Source organism: Saimiri boliviensis, chromosome 3, assembly GCF_048565385.1.
Source record: "Saimiri boliviensis isolate mSaiBol1 chromosome 3, mSaiBol1.pri, whole genome shotgun sequence".
In the NCBI taxonomy this organism is placed as follows: Eukaryota; Metazoa; Chordata; class Mammalia; order Primates; family Cebidae; genus Saimiri; species Saimiri boliviensis.
In genome coordinates, this window is record NC_133451.1 from 133970456 (window position 1) to 133989402 (window position 18947).

At 35.2% G+C, this 18947-nt stretch overlaps 1 protein-coding gene across 1 annotated transcript in view; it reads right to left on the reverse strand.

The window, feature by feature from the left end:
• Nucleotides 1-2778: 2778 nt before the first annotated feature.
• Nucleotides 2779-18947, reverse strand: part of GUCY1B1 (guanylate cyclase 1 soluble subunit beta 1) — a 48973-nt gene continuing 32804 nt past the window's right edge. Inside the window, exons 6-14 of the mRNA XM_003927949.3 lie at nucleotides 15679-15909; nucleotides 15098-15214; nucleotides 14074-14207; nucleotides 10775-10972; nucleotides 7828-8065; nucleotides 6624-6764; nucleotides 5642-5796; nucleotides 5170-5296; nucleotides 2779-3983 (exon numbers count right to left, since the gene is read on the reverse strand). Of these exons, the coding sequence (XP_003927998.1) occupies nucleotides 3960-3983; nucleotides 5170-5296; nucleotides 5642-5796; nucleotides 6624-6764; nucleotides 7828-8065; nucleotides 10775-10972; nucleotides 14074-14207; nucleotides 15098-15214; nucleotides 15679-15909 (1365 nt within the window). The 3' untranslated portion in view covers nucleotides 2779-3959. The remainder of the gene's footprint in view (nucleotides 3984-5169; nucleotides 5297-5641; nucleotides 5797-6623; nucleotides 6765-7827; nucleotides 8066-10774; nucleotides 10973-14073; nucleotides 14208-15097; nucleotides 15215-15678; nucleotides 15910-18947) is intronic.

An 18947-nucleotide genomic window follows, 5' to 3' on the forward strand; every position in this document is an offset into this window, starting at 1 on the left:
GAGAGAATCTGTGTCCTCTCACTTCTTTTCCAGATTTGAATTACAAACAACATTCTCTGCTGCCCTCTAGAGGTTCTACAAGCCATTACTGAGGGTGGTACCAAAAAAAAAAAAAAAAAAAAAAAAAAGAAAGAAAGAAAGAGAGAAACCTAAGAGGGAGGTAAGCAAATTAGTTTTCCCTTCAATGACAAAGAAAATAGAACATATCATTTGGTGACTCAAATACAGATTTAACCTGAGTGAAATAAATTATTGCTGGAATTATGTAATATGTAATAAATATATAATAAATACACAAATATGTAATATCTTTAAATTGGTATTTAATTGTTAAAGTTTAAAACAATTCAGTAACAGTTAATAAACTGTCATCTTTTCACAACAGTTGGCTCTAATTTTTTGGTGGTTTTCATTGGGTTTGTTTCAAGGATTGGCAAACATAATGTGTTCATTGATTTTTCTTGCTGACCTCCTGTTTCTTCATGACATGTGCTGTCTATGATTCAACTATAACAATGTCTGTTACCAATGATTTGTAAATTTGCATTTCTTAGATTACCTTTCTAGTCTTCCTGAAAGGGCAAGCCAAAGTTCCAACTACTCTGATTTCTTCGTTTTACAACTCGATTGATCACAACTCTAGTGAGTGGTTATCATAATCCCTGTTTTTACAATGACCTAACCGGGTTACACAAAAGTTAAGTGACTTTATCAATATCATGGAGCTAGTAATGGGTTGCTTGGAAATTCAAAGCAGTTTGGTCCAACATGAAAGAAAAAAAAAGTTCTATTTTCTGCACACATTAATGCTACCTGAAAATAATTGCCTTTTAAAAATGTATTTCGCCAGAGCTTCAAAGCCATGCCTAATATTAGGCACCTTTCCCCTAAGCTCAATTACCCTTCTATATCCTCCACCATATGTAATGGAACTATCAGCTACCCACTAATGAAGCCAGAAGCCTTCCGTGCGGCCCTAACCTTCTTCTCATCCCCTTTGGTCCGTAAGTAATTGTTCACTTTTAATGTGAATCTTGACTGCTCTTCAATTAGCCTCCTGCCCTGCAATCACCTTGAAGCAGGCCTAGGCATTAAGGACAGTAGCCACCTAATGTCACCCTTAAACCAGGATCTTTCCCTCTAAAATCAGCCCCTGCACCAATGTTAGCATGATTTTCTCTAAGCACAAATTTAACAGTGGCATTTTTGTGCCTCCTCTTTTCTCCAATCTCATTTATTATTCCTCATTCCCTTCAAATCTGGCTTCTAGCCCCACTGCTCTAAGAAACTGCTCCCTCCATTCTTTTATTCAATGAGTATTTGTCAAGTGCCTATTTGGTGGAAGGTTCAAGGACTATCTGGGGAAAGAAGAACTATTTTAGCCATAAGAAACTTAAAGCCTAATAAGGAATCCTATATATAAACAGGTAATGTGTGAACCATTGTAAATATCCTGGAACAATAGAGGAAGCTGAACTTGCCTAACAGGGAAATCTCCAATAAGAGGACATTGAGCGGAGTCTTAGCGAGAAATGAATTTGCAGCAGGGTATGGGGTAGAGGGTATTCAGACAGAGCAAAGCATAAAACTATAAATGTAGCAACTAGCAGATAAGGCTGGTAAAGGTGACAATTTTTGCATGCCTTGCTAAGGTCTGCAGACGATGAATAGCATTAAAGTGATTGCAGGAAAGAGAACAATTTGGATTTGTAAAAGACCACTTTGGATGCAATGTGAGAATGGAGAGGGCAAAGATGAGAAACAGATTTATAGGGAAGATCTTGCAATTGTTCAAGTTGCAGATGATGAGTGCCTGGACCAGCAGAGTGTCGGCAGAATAAAATAGAGATTTTTAAAACAGGTAAGATGTAAAAATTGGAATATGAGGTATTCAAAAACGAGAGTTTTATTCAATGGTACATCTCTCTTTTTTTTTTTTTTTTTTTTTTTTTTTTTTTTTTTTTGAGACGGAGTTTCACTCGTTACCCAGGCTGGAGTGCAATGGCGCGATCTCGGCTCACCGCAACCTCCGCCTCCTGGGTTCAGGCAACTCTCCAGCCTCAACCTCCTGAGTAGCTGGGATTACAGGCACGCACCATCATGCCCAGCTAATGTTTTGTATTTTTAGTAGAGACGGGGCTTCACCATGTTGACCAGGATGGTCTCGATCTCTTGACCTTGTGATCCACCCGCCTCGGCCTCCCAAAGTGCTGGGATTACAGGCTTGAGCCACCGCGCCCGGCTCAATGGTACCTCTCAAACACCTCAAGCAGTGCCTACCAAAAGTAGATGCTAAGTAAATAAATGTAGGATTCTGGGAAGACGACAGTGTCACTAGTTTCTGAGTATTCTTAAATCTCCCCCCAAAACAGGCATAACAACTATCCCCACTTCACCCCTCTTCTCTCAAGTACTTTCTCTTTCTGTATTTGAATATATTTCTTCATTATGAATATCACATATTTTAATTACTTGTATACACATCTATTAGCCCTAAATGATTCAGAGCACTTTCAGTAAGCTGATGACATTCAGTATTTAACTGTTTCACCTTCCATGTCCCGTCTTTATTTCCTGTCACTTTGTTGGTCTAAAAAAGAAATACAGCATTTAAGAATATGATATTTATGAGGAGTCAGTGAAAATTTATAATGGTAGCAAATAAAAATTAATTTAAAGTTTGCAATAGGCAAAATTGTAAAATGTATTTATGAAAAATGGCATTAATGAAATGAAAAATAATGTTAACAGTTTTATTGAAATAAAAACTGTATAGAGACAAGTGAAAAAAATAATTTATTACAGATTCTTGTACACGTTAACATGGAACATTTATACATATATCGATGTGCTAATATGAAATATTCAATTTAAAGGCAAACATTTTTACACAAAAGTAGTTGCACTCTATTTTATAAAGATAGGTATTAATAAGTTATCAGAGACATTTAAGAATCAGAGGCCAATTATCCCAATAGTAATGCATTCTATGCTGAAATTAAACTAAGGTTTCTGAACATGATGTCCTGGATATAATCACATTCTTCTAAGCTAAGGAAAGGGAGCTCATTGCTGAGAATACCAGGCCAAGAAGGGCTTTAGCAGTAGTATCCCAGCAGAGTGTTTCCAGATCTATTCTTGGATGTGGTTGGAGCTCCCAACATTTAGGCTGAACTAATGTAACAGCTCAGTGTGAAACAATGCAGCTTTGTGTAACAGCAGCCTGTGGTTAATGAGATTTAATACGGGGGATACAATTACAAATAATAGCATTTTAGAAGAATTATAATTGCCACGTGATTTGAATTAGTAATCAAATACTTTAATAACAGAAATGTGTATTCAATATTTCTGAAAGGAAAGTAACATACTTCAAAATAGTCACTATTTTCTCAGCATGATATATTAATTCTTACTTTGGGAGTCTGAAAATAAATTGCATTTTTCTCCTAAAACTTAGAATTCACTCCTTTAGAAAACGATTTCTATAATGATATGCACCAACATGATATAAACTTTATTACATATTATAGTCATTAAAATATACATATATATATGGAGCACTAAACAGATTTGATAAACCATGATATAAACATACACATGGCTAAATACTGTTCAGTTTCATTTAATTAAATTCAACAAATATTTATTGGGTGCCCACTACTTGCAGATCACCATGTTAGGTAATGCCTGTAGTAGATATTAAGACACATGAAGCTCACATCATCTACATCAAAAGCCAAACTTTAGATAATATACTAAAGCCTAAAACATAATCAGAAGCAGAGCTAAAGTTGAATAATGGATAGTGAGAGATATACCCAGAAGAAAAGCTTGGGGTAGTCGACAAAGACAAAGCAAAATCTGTATCCATGGGGAATAACTGCTCCTGGGCTTGGCACGTGTTAGGAGAAAACTGGAACCTCATCTGCACTCCTCTTCACGCCGCAATCCAAGATTCAGTCATCATCCTGCTTTGTGTCCTTGAAAAAGTGTAAGAAGTGAGGGATTGATCTGCAGTGATCATGACGTTTATCATATCAATTAAATGTATTTTTCTCTTTATGAGGATGTGATCCACGTTCACATCTACAGTTTCTGTAAATGATTTCCAGTATAATTCTGGGAGAAACAGGACCACCCAACTAAGATGACCAACGTTTGAGGTAGTTATGGTTTGGTTTATCAGATGAACATCAATAAGAACCTCATAGGAAAATGATATAATGTTAAACCAGGTGAAAGAAGATACATATTTCAAATCCTGTCATTCTATTCCCCTTTAGAAATTGTTATGCTCTAAAAGCATTTTTAGAGAATGAATACATACTAAAAGAGATATATAAGCATGTAGTCTTATCCCCCGTGAAGAACCAACATGTCAAGAGGGTAACAAAGTATCAAACTTGCTTCTGATGCCACACATTTCAAAAGACTAGGAAGAGGCTAGCCCTGACCTTAGTGTGTGCAGTGCCTCTGTGAGAGGCGTGATTCCACTTTGGATATGCCGCTGTTCTGAAGTCCATTCTAGCACATGAGCTCTGCCTGCAGTATAACCGTAGTACTAGAAAGAAATTAAATCTTCCCTGAGGAATGAATCAGATTCTAGCAAGTTAAAAGTCCCTAATCTATCTAGGAGAAACAGACAATGGACTAGGATTTCCAGAATCCTCCAGTCACCCCATAGGAAGATAGCTTGGCCCTTAAAAGGATCTCAAACTTCATGGTTAAGAAACCTCCCATGAACGACACCCCTTACTTAACCATGATGGTGATCTCAGAACCAACTTAGGGAGCTGAGGAAAGGGGCCAGGTGAGCCCCTCACAGCCCACTTACCTTTGAGCCAGACAACAGAGGAAGAACAAAACAACCACAACAGCAAGAAAAAAAAAAAAAAAAAAACAAAAACAAAAACAAAAAAAACAGACATTCTCAATCCAGGGCTTTGGTTTTCATTAGAGGACAAAAGTCACTAAAGCATCCCCTAAAAAGTACTTATTATTATAAGTAGCTCATTAATGTTCAGTTATTTCTGCTGCTTTACTTAAAAGTTAATTTCTGTTAGCAAGCATTCTTTTCAAGTGAAATATATTTTCAGTGATTATGCTTTAGTTTTCCGTATTTACACTCTGTCTTAAGTACACAAATTATGCTTTGATTAGTCATACCTCTGTTCCTGTATTTTTTCTGGATAGAAACCAAACTTGCATCGGTTCTTTTTTACCCTTCATGGACACTGGGCCTCTGTGCTCCAAATGGAATTGTGGATCTGAATTTTCTGGAGACATAAGACACCTAAAAGACAAGGGAAGGGGAGTAGGAGCAGAAGTACATAAAGGTTTTTATGGAACATGTACCATGTTACAAATGGAGACGGCAAGAACAAATGCTAAAGTTGTACTGAGAGGTAACTCAAAGCTTTACAAACAATGATCATTTCAAGATTTTCTAAGATGATGTGAAATCACATAAAATGGAAATAATGATGCAGGCTTCTCAAATGAAAAATAATTTTACAAGCAGTGGGGAAGAGTGGAGGTGATAACTCTTTTAAAGCAACAAAACCTCTCAGAGAATTAAACCACATACAAAGACACATTTCCTTTGCAAATCAGTAAATACCAAGACATTTTCTCTCACCTGTATGTATATTCAGACACATTTATTTTTCCCTTTTCTCCTGTGGTTTCTGTTCGGCTTGTGAGGTTGACAGTATTTCCAAAAAGACAGTATCGAGGCATCCGCTGTCCTATGACACCTGTAACTACCTCTCCAGTGTGTATCCCTATTGTTATCTGCAAAAAAACAAAGCTTTGCTTCAATCACTTTGATCACTAACACATGATTAAAAAAAAAAATTACTTTAAGTTCTGGGATATATGTGCAGAACATGCAGGTTTGTTACATAGGTGTGTATGTATCATGGTGGTTTGCTGCATCTATCAACCCATCGTCTAAGTTTTAAGCCCTGCATGCATTAGGTATTTGTCCTAATGCTCTCCCTCCCCTTGCCCCCAAACCCCCAACAGGCCCTGGTCTGTGATGTTCCCCTCCCTGTGTCCATGTGTTCTCACTGTTCAACTCACACTTATGAGTGAGAACATGTGTTATTTGCTTTTTTCTTCCTGTAACACATGAATTTTTGCTTACTTTATACTGCAGAATAATGTAGAGTCATCATATAACATCATAAGAGATCTCTATAAGAACTCCAAGCATATTACAGACTTCAAAAGCCCTCACAAAATCTGTCTCACTAGAGAAATAATCTTGACTCAAGAGAAACACTTGAGTCTGAAGATTTCAAAGATGTGAATCTAGTAACTTACATGAGACATGAAAGAGATTTTAAAACAAACTACTTTTTAATAAAGTTACAAGAAGTTTTTTTCTCATCCCCATGACTTTCAGTACATGAAATAGACTAGATAATTTCAAATAGGTGGACAAATCTCCATGCCTATGAAAGAATGTAGCACAGTGGGCTGGATGAAATACTTACAGTCTTCGTTGTCAAGATGCCCTTCTTTATACACGTTATCGATTTTCTGGTCAACAATATGAATCAATTGTCCAAAAAGGTTTATACACCATCATTACAATATCTACTTCACTTACTAACCTGAACAGATTCACCATCTACTTGAACCTGGCCAGCAATTTCCATCATGTCCAAGGCCAGGTGGCAGATGGATCGTGCATGGTGAATGCATGGCTCTGGTAAACCACTCACTGTCATATACTTGTCACCAACAGTCTCCACCTAACATAGTACATATATTTAGATGGTCACTGGTTAGCATAAAAAAGACTGTTTCATTTGTTATCCCAATAAAAACATATATTTTTTCAAGGCTACCAGTAACTTTAAACTTCTCTCCTCCTTTAATTCTCTTAAAATTCTAATACATTTAACTCCAACAAAATGAAACCTTGCAATTACTTATAATTTACACACATGATAGGCACTTGGGGTCTTTAATGATGAGCAGGTACAGACATAGAATTCTTTTCCTTTAGTAAGCAATTAAATTCTCAACTCAGATCTATCTAATAATTCAGAAGAATAATTTTTTACTTCAATTTCTCCCTAAAACAGTGATGGTTTGATGGCACAGAGAGCCACCATTTGAAGTTCAGTGATTTATCATGGTCATTAAGCATTTATTTTTATGATGTGCTCACCACCTGCTACAGCGTACCTCAGAAAACGACTATAAAATAAACAGTCCTTGCATAATTATATTACCCTAGATACCTAGGGATGGTTTAGTTGACATTCTTGCGTTTATGTAGCAATATTCCACTGACTTCTTTTTTCCAATATTAGATTTATTTTTAAATGAAACAAAGGGCATGAATGCCTTATAAATGTTTATCTTCTTCAAGTTGATGTTATCTAAACACAAATCTGCGTCCCCAACGCCCTTTTCATGCTCCATGATTTCTTTACTGGACAAAGCATTTATATTTTTCAGTAAGAATGTCTCTTGCAGAGCACTAAAATGAATGCTGCATTTTTACTAAATGTGATCAACAGCCTGTCCAGACTTGTTAGCCTGAGCGCAAATAAGATGGTGAACATTTCATTTTAACCAGGGAATCACCCCCTCCGTGAAACATTCATTTCGGTTACATGGAAGAGACAGTTTTATAACAAAAGGCAATTATTTAAGAACATGGTAAAGCATTGAATACACGGAGGCTCACTGTACTCAGGGCTGCAGTGCTGGAGTCAGAGAGCTGTGATGGCGTGGCCTCCGGATGGGGAGGCTCAGAATGCCAGCCTCTGGGTAGCTCTGTAGTCAGCAATGATGAAGACTTGCCTTATAAACAAATGGGTTTTTCCGGGAATCCGTCAGGGTGTCAAATCTGGTGTAGAGGTCATTGAGAAGGTTTACAATCTTCATGGCCCCTTCTCCCGATGCGTGCTTGCTACAGAAAGCATTGAAGCCCACAATGCCACTGAAGAGGATGGTCACATTGTCATATCTTTTAGCAGGCACTGGACGCTTGTGGCGCAGCTCATTGGCAACAGACGGAGGAAGGACAGAATACAGCAATCTGTTCGGTGGGTTCAGGAGAAAGCCGCTGTAAGGAACGCTGGGAAAGCCTTTAGTGCTTCTGCCCTCCCTTTCGCACAAGCGCAATGTCATTTATACTGCAAAGGCCTGGATTCTGGTAGGACACCCTCTAAAATTAGCATCAAATATTTGCTGTATTTATAAGCAAGGACTTAAGAAAATATAAATTATTTGTTCATTCTAATCACATAAATCATCCGCAAACCCAAACTAGTTCAAACCAAATCAAAATAAGCCAGGCAAACAGACAAAACAAAAAGACTGGTAGTAGAAAATAAGTTTTCATTTCTAGTCCTGTATTCTGACCCTGCTATTATGATAGTTTCAGTATGAAGACTCTCATTAACAACACCTAAAACATGGTATGAGTAGCACAATAATAGAAACGGGTTTGCCTCTTAGAATGAGAAATATATCTTGATTTTGGAAAAGTATTATTAAAAGAAGCAGAATTTCTCTCCAGTCTTATTCATGCCTCACTCCTCCATAGAAGAAACAGATAAAACCAGGAGAAATTGCTCTAGACAATAACATATTTTATTTGTTTAGGCACAACTGATACTACCGTGGTGGCATCGGGGATCACGGTAAGGGGACAGACGTGGTAAGCACACAGGAGAAGGATGACAGCTGATGGATTTAGAGGGAAAGAAGCAGAAACTGGACCGATGGGCTCTGGATTGGAAGAGGAACAAATGAGAACTTGCTGCCTTTTTCTTCCTGCCTTTGTTCTAAAGCGAAAGGGCGTATGTGGGAAGTTTAAATACACGAAATGGAGCTGAGCGCTCAATGTTTTTCTTAGTCATAGCAGAATTTCTCCAGTCTTTCATTTTCAACTTTTAAACATTGAATGTTTTATAAAATATTAAAGCTATCTTGAATAGTAAGTATGAACAGTAGAACTACTTACCTTCAAAGAAAATGAATAGTAAATGGTTTCTAATGACATCACCTTGAAAACCAAGTATCTACAAAAACCAAATTCTAAATCTAATAATCTAAAAAATAATTTAAGGATTCTTGAAGTGCAGTGACTCAAAATGGTGCAGATAGTTCCTGAATGTGAAACCCACCTTGGGGAATTCAAATAAAGAAGTAGTTCTGTGATAAGTACTTATCAGCTATTCTTATTAAAGATAAGTTCCCTGTTTAACTCCCAGTAATGCCCAGTTTTGGACTTCTGGTCTGGGAAGAGAAGCTAATACTCTGCTTAAGCTGACAAAATTTAGGAAAAATGTGAATTAAGAGCTTTTTCAGTACAGAATATCTGGATATTTCATAACTTAAAGGATACATTCTTTATAGTGCTGGTCATTTATCTATTTATCATGAATGTAGAGACTAGTACATTGAGTCACAATACAAAATAAAACCTAAATGGTTTTCTAATATATTGAGTAACTCAAGACTACAAACTCGTATGACTTTGAACCTTAGTCCTAAGGTCTTAGAAGCTCCACAAAATGTGCAATATTCATAGATGAAATTGTAGCACATACCAATAAAGCATACACTTTGAGTTACTTTTCTAGAAGTGAGAGAATTTGAGCTACCTGTTCCATATATTTTCTGAAATTTGCAAAATACCTGGGTCGATTAAACTGGGTGCAAGTTAGGACCTTTAGAAAAGTAGAGTGGTCATAAAGGAACTAAATACAGCTTTCAGTTTCATTACACAAGGCCAAGACACATGAATTAAGAAGGTGTAAACAAAGACAGGTGCATAAAATGGCATTCTCTATTTCACTCCTGCTGTTAATAGAGTTAACTGATGTGTTGACTTGTGTGCACAGCATCCATCCATGGGCAACTACACATGTATCAATGCAAGAGAAGTGTACAAAGCAATGCTGTTAGCAATCTTTGGGTGAGGAAGTAGACTGAAATAGCTCTTATGAGAAGGAATGCAGATCAGTTTGACTTCTCCAACAAGATAGCTTCCTATTATATAAACATTAAAAAGCAAACACATCAGAAGCTGGGTAAACAGCTCATAAATATCAGTGATGTGGTGCTTTTAATTAGCATATGAAAGCAAGGCCAAGTAGTATGCATGCTATGTCCTTATTTAAATACATTTCTTGAAAATGAAGTATTATCTTTCATGTTTTTGCCCAATATTTCATAATTTAATCCACCACTCATAGAAATACGTTTTATGTTTTGGTATTTTTGCTTATGTATGTCACTATAGATATAATTATTGTCATTGCATATGATACTACAATTTGTCAGATTCATTTCTTTCTAGCCCTAAGTTCAAGGTCCCAGAAAAGACATTTTTAAACACGTAATGGCCAATGCTAAGTTCATCGTGCAGAGCCGCTGTCTGCATGTGGCAGTCCCTGGCATACTGAAGATCGTTGATATATAACTCTTGTATGAAAGAATGCATGCATAAATGATAGTTAAACCTTAATTTTTGAACTAAACTTGAATTTGAGTTATTCTCATGATTTCCAAGTTGGCATATATTATTCCAACTTGGCTCCAAAAAATAGATGTATATCCACTACCATTAAGACTGGCTTATTTCCTTAAGCATAATTTCTTTTTAAAAGCAATGTGAAGGATTTTATTTACTACTCCAGAGCTATTACAGCTCCCATGGCTGGTTCTCAGTCTTAAATCTAGTAGAGTCATAATATATTATGAGTTAACAGTGGAGCCCCAAGCGGTACATTCTTACGTGTCTGTCTTTTTCTTTTCATCTTCCAGGGCTCTTAAGGTGAGCTGCAGCCTGTCAGTGAGGATTTCCAGTTCTTGGGTGAGTTTGTATTCCTCTCTAAATTGTTCTCCCAAAAGAACAAGATCGCGCGTGGCATCATGCAGAGGGATGTCACTTAGATATAGCCCTCTCCTTGTCAAATCGTCCAGGTTCATGACACTGTCATATGGAGAAACGAGGCAAGATCAGTCTCAACTTGTATACATGACAATGCAACCCTGATTTCTGTCAAGGAGTCTGATCCTGCCCCCTCCTCCCATTCAAATAATCAGGTTGAAGACAATAAAATTATGGAGAATTGAACAAAGATTGTGAGTTTATTTTCTTAGATATTTAAACATCTACCAAAAAGCAGTGAACTTGAGATGCATTTTGCCAGGTTGCACTTTTTGGTGCCATCAGTCTAAAATGAAAAGCTCATGTAGAAAACATCTCTGTGATAAATGTTCAGGCATGTAATCAGGCTGTAATTTATTATTCTCAAATTTTTTCTCATTATAAGAAGAGGAAAAAAATCTATCTTTATTTTCTTCCTCAGGAATAATGATGCTTCTTTTGAGAAACTACTTCACCTTGCTTTCTGGATTCTATGAGTCTTTGTAACTGGTTATTTTTCCCTTTTGGACACAATGACTAAAAATTTCCAACCATGTTTATGACCCATCCTCAGCACATAATTCACGTATCTAAGGCTACGTACCATTCTTACTTCTGGCTCTCATGTCTTCTATTCTCATTTTCTTTGACGAACTTTTCTCATGTATTTGAGGTATTATTCAATCTTGCAGCATTTTATGCATCATCATTGTACTTTATGTCATTTTCCCAACAACATAATAATGTTTATTATTTCAGTGATGATCTGATTAGTAAAAAGTTAATTGCTTTTTAAAGATGTACTCTTTGAGGCGGGGCACGGTGGCTCATGCCTGTAATCCCAGGACTTTGGGAGGCTGAGGTGAGCAGATCACTTGAGGCTAGGAGTTTGAGAACAGCCTGGCCAACATGGTGAAACCCCATCTCTACCAAAAGTACAAATATTAGCTCAGTGAAGTGGCTCATGTCTGTAGTCCCAGCCACCCAGGAGGCTGAGGCAAGAGAATTGCTTGAACCTGGGAGGGAAAGGCTGCAGTGAGGTGAGATCCCACCACTGCATTCCAGCCTGGGTGACAGAGCGAGATTCCATCTCCAAAAAAAAAAAAAAAAAAAAAAAAAAAGTACTAATTGATTAAAGTGACCTAAGATTATTTCATTGGCTTGAATTTTTTTAATGCAACGTCATTACTTCTGGCCACTTAGAATAATAATTACTCTAAAATGACAAAATTTAACTATGACTTGGGATACTATGGGATTAATAATTTGAAGAATTTTGAATTAATCCTATCTAAAATTCTTCAAAAGGGTTGACTTTGCAGAATTTTGAATTAATGCAATATATTCTCAGTAGCAATGTTCATAAAGCAAAGCAAAAATTAGAATGCCCATAAAGAAAATTTAAAAATCAAATATTTTATTAATGAAACACATAGTCTTTTTAGATTTTGTTAAAATGGATATGTAAGACCATTTGCAGAAAAAGACGCATCTGGAAAGAAGCTAGATCATCAGCCAAAGGTATATAAGACCTGCCCATGAGTAGAGAAAAAACTTGATAGTAAGTTCAGAAATGAATGGTTAAAAAGCTCATACTGAGCTACAAAACTTAATCCAATCATAAAGGTTTCAGGATTCTAAAAATGACCTATATCATTATTTTAATGAACTATTAAATTTTTCCTACATTTAAACTAATCGTCTTAGAAGTATTTATTTTACAAGGGAAACTACCTTTAACTGAGCTTTTGTTTTTGTAGTGTGAGTAAAAATCTTCCCACATACATGTATGTGTCCCGTAGGACAATGTGCAGTTTTCTCACCGGGTGACCAACATCTGCAGACAGCAATAAATAAATAAACTCCAATTTTCTGCTTTTATTTCTGAAGAAACCTTTCTTTGCATAAATAGAAATTGCCCCTAATGAGAAGCTGATATTCTCCTAAGCTGCAAAGAGGCAGAAGGAGAAAACACTTACTGATAGGAGATGGGACATCTTTAGATCAATGTGCCTTATTAATTTTTTTAAAAAGGGTTTATGTTTCCTAATTTTGTTTATTTTATTTTCATGATATTTATTCCTCATGGAAAAGACATCTATATCCTTATATTGTCTGATATATTATTCTTATATGTTATAGTTAAACAATATTTAATCTTGAATATATTTATGAAAATATTTACTACATATTATTCTTATAATATATTATCCTAATATATATTCTAATATATTACAAATTAACTATATATTATTCTTATATATTATTATGCAATGTGTAATACAACAGTAATAATTTGAAAGGAAGCTATTACAAAGTTTAATGTATTTTTCAGAAGTTTTAAGACCACAGTTTTAAGTGCAAAGTGATCATGGTGGAATTCAAATTAAATTTTTAACCAATAGCTCACCAAAACATGCTTTCTTGACCGTGTTACTAGATAATGCACATATATTTTGTTTATACAAAATTATGAATACACAGGATATCATCTCACAATAATCCCCACAGTTATCTTTTCTATTGTTCTGAAGCAAATTCAGACAATTTTTATATTCTGAATTCCCATGTATTTCCTAGTAAAATGCTTTCCCAATTGGAAAAAACAACTATCTATAGTTTTATTTTTCTCTGTTTATTAAAAATAACATTCTGCCTACATTTTAATTGAATAATATATTTGGAACAGCATATTTGGATTAGAGTAGCTAAATATTTTTAATTTAAAATAGTTCAAACCCAGAAATAATGAGAGTCCTTTTAGATTTTTTGCTAACATACTATAGAAAAGATAATTTTTTGGTGTCAAATATACCTACGTATTTATTATGCCATCCTATTAGATACTTTATAAAATTGCTTACCTAATGCCTGTTTTAAAGGTACAAAATGTTACTGCAGATTATTTATCCTGTGGTCTAATGGCATAAATACTGCAAATGCATAAAGATATAGCAAATAACAGAGTATGTGATTTCTTCTGAGTTTATTAGCAAAATATTAAATAATATTATCCTTGTTATAAAGTAATACATAACAAGGATTGTAAAATCTAATTACACCTCAGAGAATATGTAAATGTAAAGAAATAAAATACTGCGTCATTCCTTTGTTAGCTAAAGATAGGTACTGAGAGCCATTATAATTAATCTAAAAATTATTACCTTGGTGAACACAGAAAAAGTATGCTATCTGCTTCAGGTAAGTAGATCATTTGACCCTTGAGACGTAAGCAGCTGATTTCAGTCCCAGTCAGCTCATCTTCACATTCTAATTTCTCTACATCCAACAATCCTTCCTTGAAAAGGCCAGACATAATCATTAACAAATGCTTTTCTTTCTACCGAACAATTCAGTAACAAGAAGAACACACGTATCTCATTTCCCACCGAATCACAAAGCAGAGTAAGAGCATCATTAGAACAGGACAGGGCCTGTCATCAGAGCTCTGCCTGTAATCAGCCTAGTGGCTACCTTGCAGCACTGCAGAAAAGTGACTTGTCTCCTCTGAATTCAGGGCAGTAACTGTGCTACTCTTCATATACTTATTTCAAGCTTTTGTGAATCTTTTTTATCCCCCTGATTTTCCAGTGTGGTTACAACATGCATTACCAGACTACCAAAGAATGAGCCAAGCCTCCCTATTCCCCAACCCTGGAAACAGTCAGTTCTGAATGCAGAAAGGATTAAATGGGTACTCTGGGAGACTGACTTTTGCTGTATCTATACCAAGAACAGAAACTATGAGACACCAGCACTATCTAAATTATCAATTGTGTGAATATTTTATCACTTTTTCACCCACAAAAATGCTACTAGGAACAATAGACAATTTAAGAAAGAATAAATAAGTAGTTTTGAGTGAGGTTCAGAAAAAAATCCTTTTTAGTTCTGATTTTGAAATAAAGCACTATAGCTGTATAGGGATTAAAAGATGTTGGTTTTCTGATGTGAAATGAGGCCATCTCAGAAAGGCAGTCTCTAAAATTTACCTCTGTTAATTTTGATCAGCTTCTAGAGTTCCACTGCTCCTCAGGCAAAACAAACATCAATAGCACTGTCTTTTAATTAGATCTTTTTTTGAGGTCTGGGTTTTATCTTCTCAGAGAATGTAATAATTTTCCTTCCTGAATATTTCTAATTTGTAACATACCTTTCTCACATTTAATGAAATAATATCTTGATTACCTTGCTTCTTAATACAAAAACTGTATTGATGTGTGAAAGGATCCCATGGAAACTAATATCAATATGAGGACGAACCAGTGAGAAGACAGACAGAAGGCTGCAATTCCCAGGCTGGAGCTAAAATGTAGATCGAGAGCAAAGGGGATCTAATCAGTTAAAATAGTTTTTATACTTTGATATTAATCACTTGATTAAAACAGCTCAGTTATATTTAAACATAGAAAATTATAATTATTATAATTCATGGGATAGTTAGCAGAACTATGAATTCAAATCTCAATCTATACAACTCAATGTTCATTGGGCATTAAATAGTTGCAAGAACATGAAATCTGATATAGATTCAGATGGCTAACATTCAAATGTAAGCTAGCACAAATTTACAATGCATTTTCAGAAGAAGAAAAAACGAGTTTATCTTTTAAAATGTACAATGATATATTAAATGCGTATGGCTTGAAATGAAATTAAAATACCAAAATGACGGGCAAACACTCTCTTAGTATTTATCTAGAGGGCTAAAAGTGAAAACAATAGGTAACACCGATTGATTGCTTACAATAAGTGTGCTGTCATTTTACCTGGGGGAGAACTCTGTATATGGCATTGCCACACTGAGTGACCACTAGGTCCCGATCAAATATTATATGAAAGGGAAAAGCTTTGCAGAATGTATATGGGCTGATGCGTGATTCCTGGGTACCATTTTCTTCAAATCTGTCAAGATCTTCATAAAAATCCTCTTCTTTTGACTCTTTTTCTTCAATTAAAAATTGAGTATGATCACATTCTTCATTTCTTTGCTGAATAACCTGGATATCAAAGGGGGAATGGCATGAATCATCTGCATTTCAGTTTAATTAAAATACCTAAATATAAAAAATGAGTTATGAAAACTGCATTTAGAAGATTAATTATACAAATTCAGTACATGTATGGAAATACTACGTATGTCTAAAACAGAAAAAATATTTCTGGCCTTTGATCTATAAAATCTGGAGATTGAATAATCATTGTAAATTTACAAATCTGGTATCAGCTCCCCAGTATCCTATACGTTCTCTTTGGCAGAGTTTTTTTTTTTAAAAAAGCACTGGTGGGCTCTGCCTTCTCAGACAAGCACACTTGTATAGCCAACAACCTGAAAGCCATACAAGCTGGTGCTATCAAACAAAATTATAATGCTATTTTAAAACAATGGGGAATAAAATGATAGAGATGTATATTCAAAAATAAATACAATGTCATTTTTAACCATCAATTGGCAAATGTATAAAGTTACAATATCAGGCTAGGTTTGCTGGCTCCCACCTGTAATCCCAGCACTTCCAGAGGCCAAGGCGGTCAGGTCACCTGAGGTCAGGAGTTAGAAACCAGCCTGGCCAACAAGGCGAAACCATCATCTCTACTGAAAATGCAAAAATTAGCCAGGCGCTCTGGTGGCTGCCTTTAATCCCAGGTACTCGGGAGGCTGAGGCAGGAGAATTGTTTGAACCGGGAGGTGGAGGTTGCAGTGAGCTGAGATCGCGCCGTTGCACTCCAGCCTGGGTAACAGAGCAAGACTTCATCACACACACACAAAAAAAGTTACAATACCAAATTGGGTAAGGTACTAAAAAAGAGGCATCTCAAATACCACTGATGAGAGAGTATTTTGATTAATCTTTCCGAAGAATAAACTGACAATATACATAAAAATTCCTTAAAATTTTGTGGATTATTTGATTTAATTGCAAATCTAGGAATTCATTCTAAGGAAGTAATCATAATTGTGAGCTAATATCGATAATGTAAAAAAACCCTACATTTTTAAAGCACTAAAGTATAGAATTTTTCTTTCTTTTTTTTTTTTTTTTTTTTTTTTTTTTAGGTTAAATTGCAAGCAATGAGTCCTCTTACAAAGGGAAAACTCAACCTCAATGGCAACCAGACCCAAACGGGAAATGGTTGGGACAACATTTCTTCAGTTACAGCTATAAATAAAAACAAAATGTTGTTCACTTTTCTTTTCTTTTTTTTTTCAGGAGTACACTGTCACATTCTCTGAGATTTCAAAACCAAATCACAATAACTGTAGATGCTATTGCATACATTATTTTAGACATATTTTACCACAAAACTGGGATATTACTACTCTCACTGTCAGAATTACTTACTATACTGGCTAAGTATTAGTATCCTTATTTATAATTTGAAAATTTTACCTCACTAAGGTTGATTTCCCTAAATCATAGACAAAGCAAGAAAGTCAGGCCTAATTTTGGTGTTCTACTCTGTTTCTATTTAAGTAGAGAAACTGAATTTTATGTATCCTAAACTTATTAATTAATTATTCAATTCTAATTTTTTGCCTTGATCAAACTGGCAAAACAAATGGCTTTTCTAATCATATTTTTAACTTCTCATTGATATGTCACTTTATGACATGATCTAGTATTAATTATGTGGCTCAAATTGTCTGGCATCTCTGGGCCTTATAAACTTAAGCACTTGATGTGAAAATGCCTCAAGAAGTCAAAACAGTGCCTTTGAAAAAGTTAAACATACAAAATATACTTACAAAATGCAAATATTTCAGAAGTTCATTTTGAAGCACTTGAATAAATGGTCAGAAGAAAATTGAAATACTGTATAAAGTGAACCATATAATTGAATAAATACTTGAATATCACACAGTTTGCTAATGCCAGCAATCTCCCATGCCAAGTATTCTAATGCCAGTATTAGCAGTTTCCAAGTCTGTCCTAATTTGTGTTTCTTTCTGAAGTCTCTATGAACCTGCTTCTTTCTCATTCTGGTTAAATAAGAACAAAGCCAATACTGCATACAATATGCATATAGGTTCACTCCATATAGATACGGTGCTAGTGTAGTATCAAGATCAAAAGATTAGAAATGAGAGATATATACTATTTTGATTGAATATCAGTGAGATGCCCAATCGTGGATGAATTGTGATACTTTATCCAAGGTTTCAATTTTTAAGTGTCTGAATTTGATAATGCCATGTTATATACAGTCCCACTTTCTATTAGTTGGTGCAAAAGTAATTGTGGTTTTTGCCATTACTAATAGTTACAGAAAAACTAATGATGCACCTGGGAATCATCAACAAGTGCCACGTAAGAACTGATACCAACTTCTGAAAGAAAGAAAACCATGAACTCTAATGTAACGTTACTGGATTAAATGTGTGGATTACTTTCTGATCTAATCAATTTAAATGTTACAATTTTGGTTAACACTCCATTTAAAGAGTTTTAGACTTCCTGAGTGTGTTAGAACATAACTATGATCTCTAAGAAAGAACTGTCTATTAGGTTTTCTATGCATAAGGAAAAGTTGGGAAAAAGTGTCTCTCCCCATTTTGGCTGAAAGTTTAAGGCCACTGAGAATTGACTCTTGGGTATGAACACGCTGAACACATAAAAAGCAGCCTGACTGGGAGAGACTGTAAGGGCCAGAGATTTAAAAAAAAAAAAAAAAAAAAAAAAAAAAAAAAAAAGTGGTTCTCTTTGTTGCATAGTTGCCCTATCAGTACCTTGAAATTATCATTCAAAACGAAGACTGTGTATTATCAATAACAGTACAGTTTTTAAAGTACCAGACCTGGCTTCTTTCACCAAGTAACTTGATTAAAAACAAAAACAAACACTTTCATTCACAAAATGAGACACTCCAGCTGTATTTTGGGGCAGACAAAAATCGACAAAAAGATAATGATCTATAAAATAATACTTAATTTTAGATTGTTTTAGAATTTGAATACCTATAATCTGGATATTTTGCATGCTGAAACCCACAGCTCAGTCAGTCACATATTCTTCTGCTTCCCAGCTGGTGTGTGTTC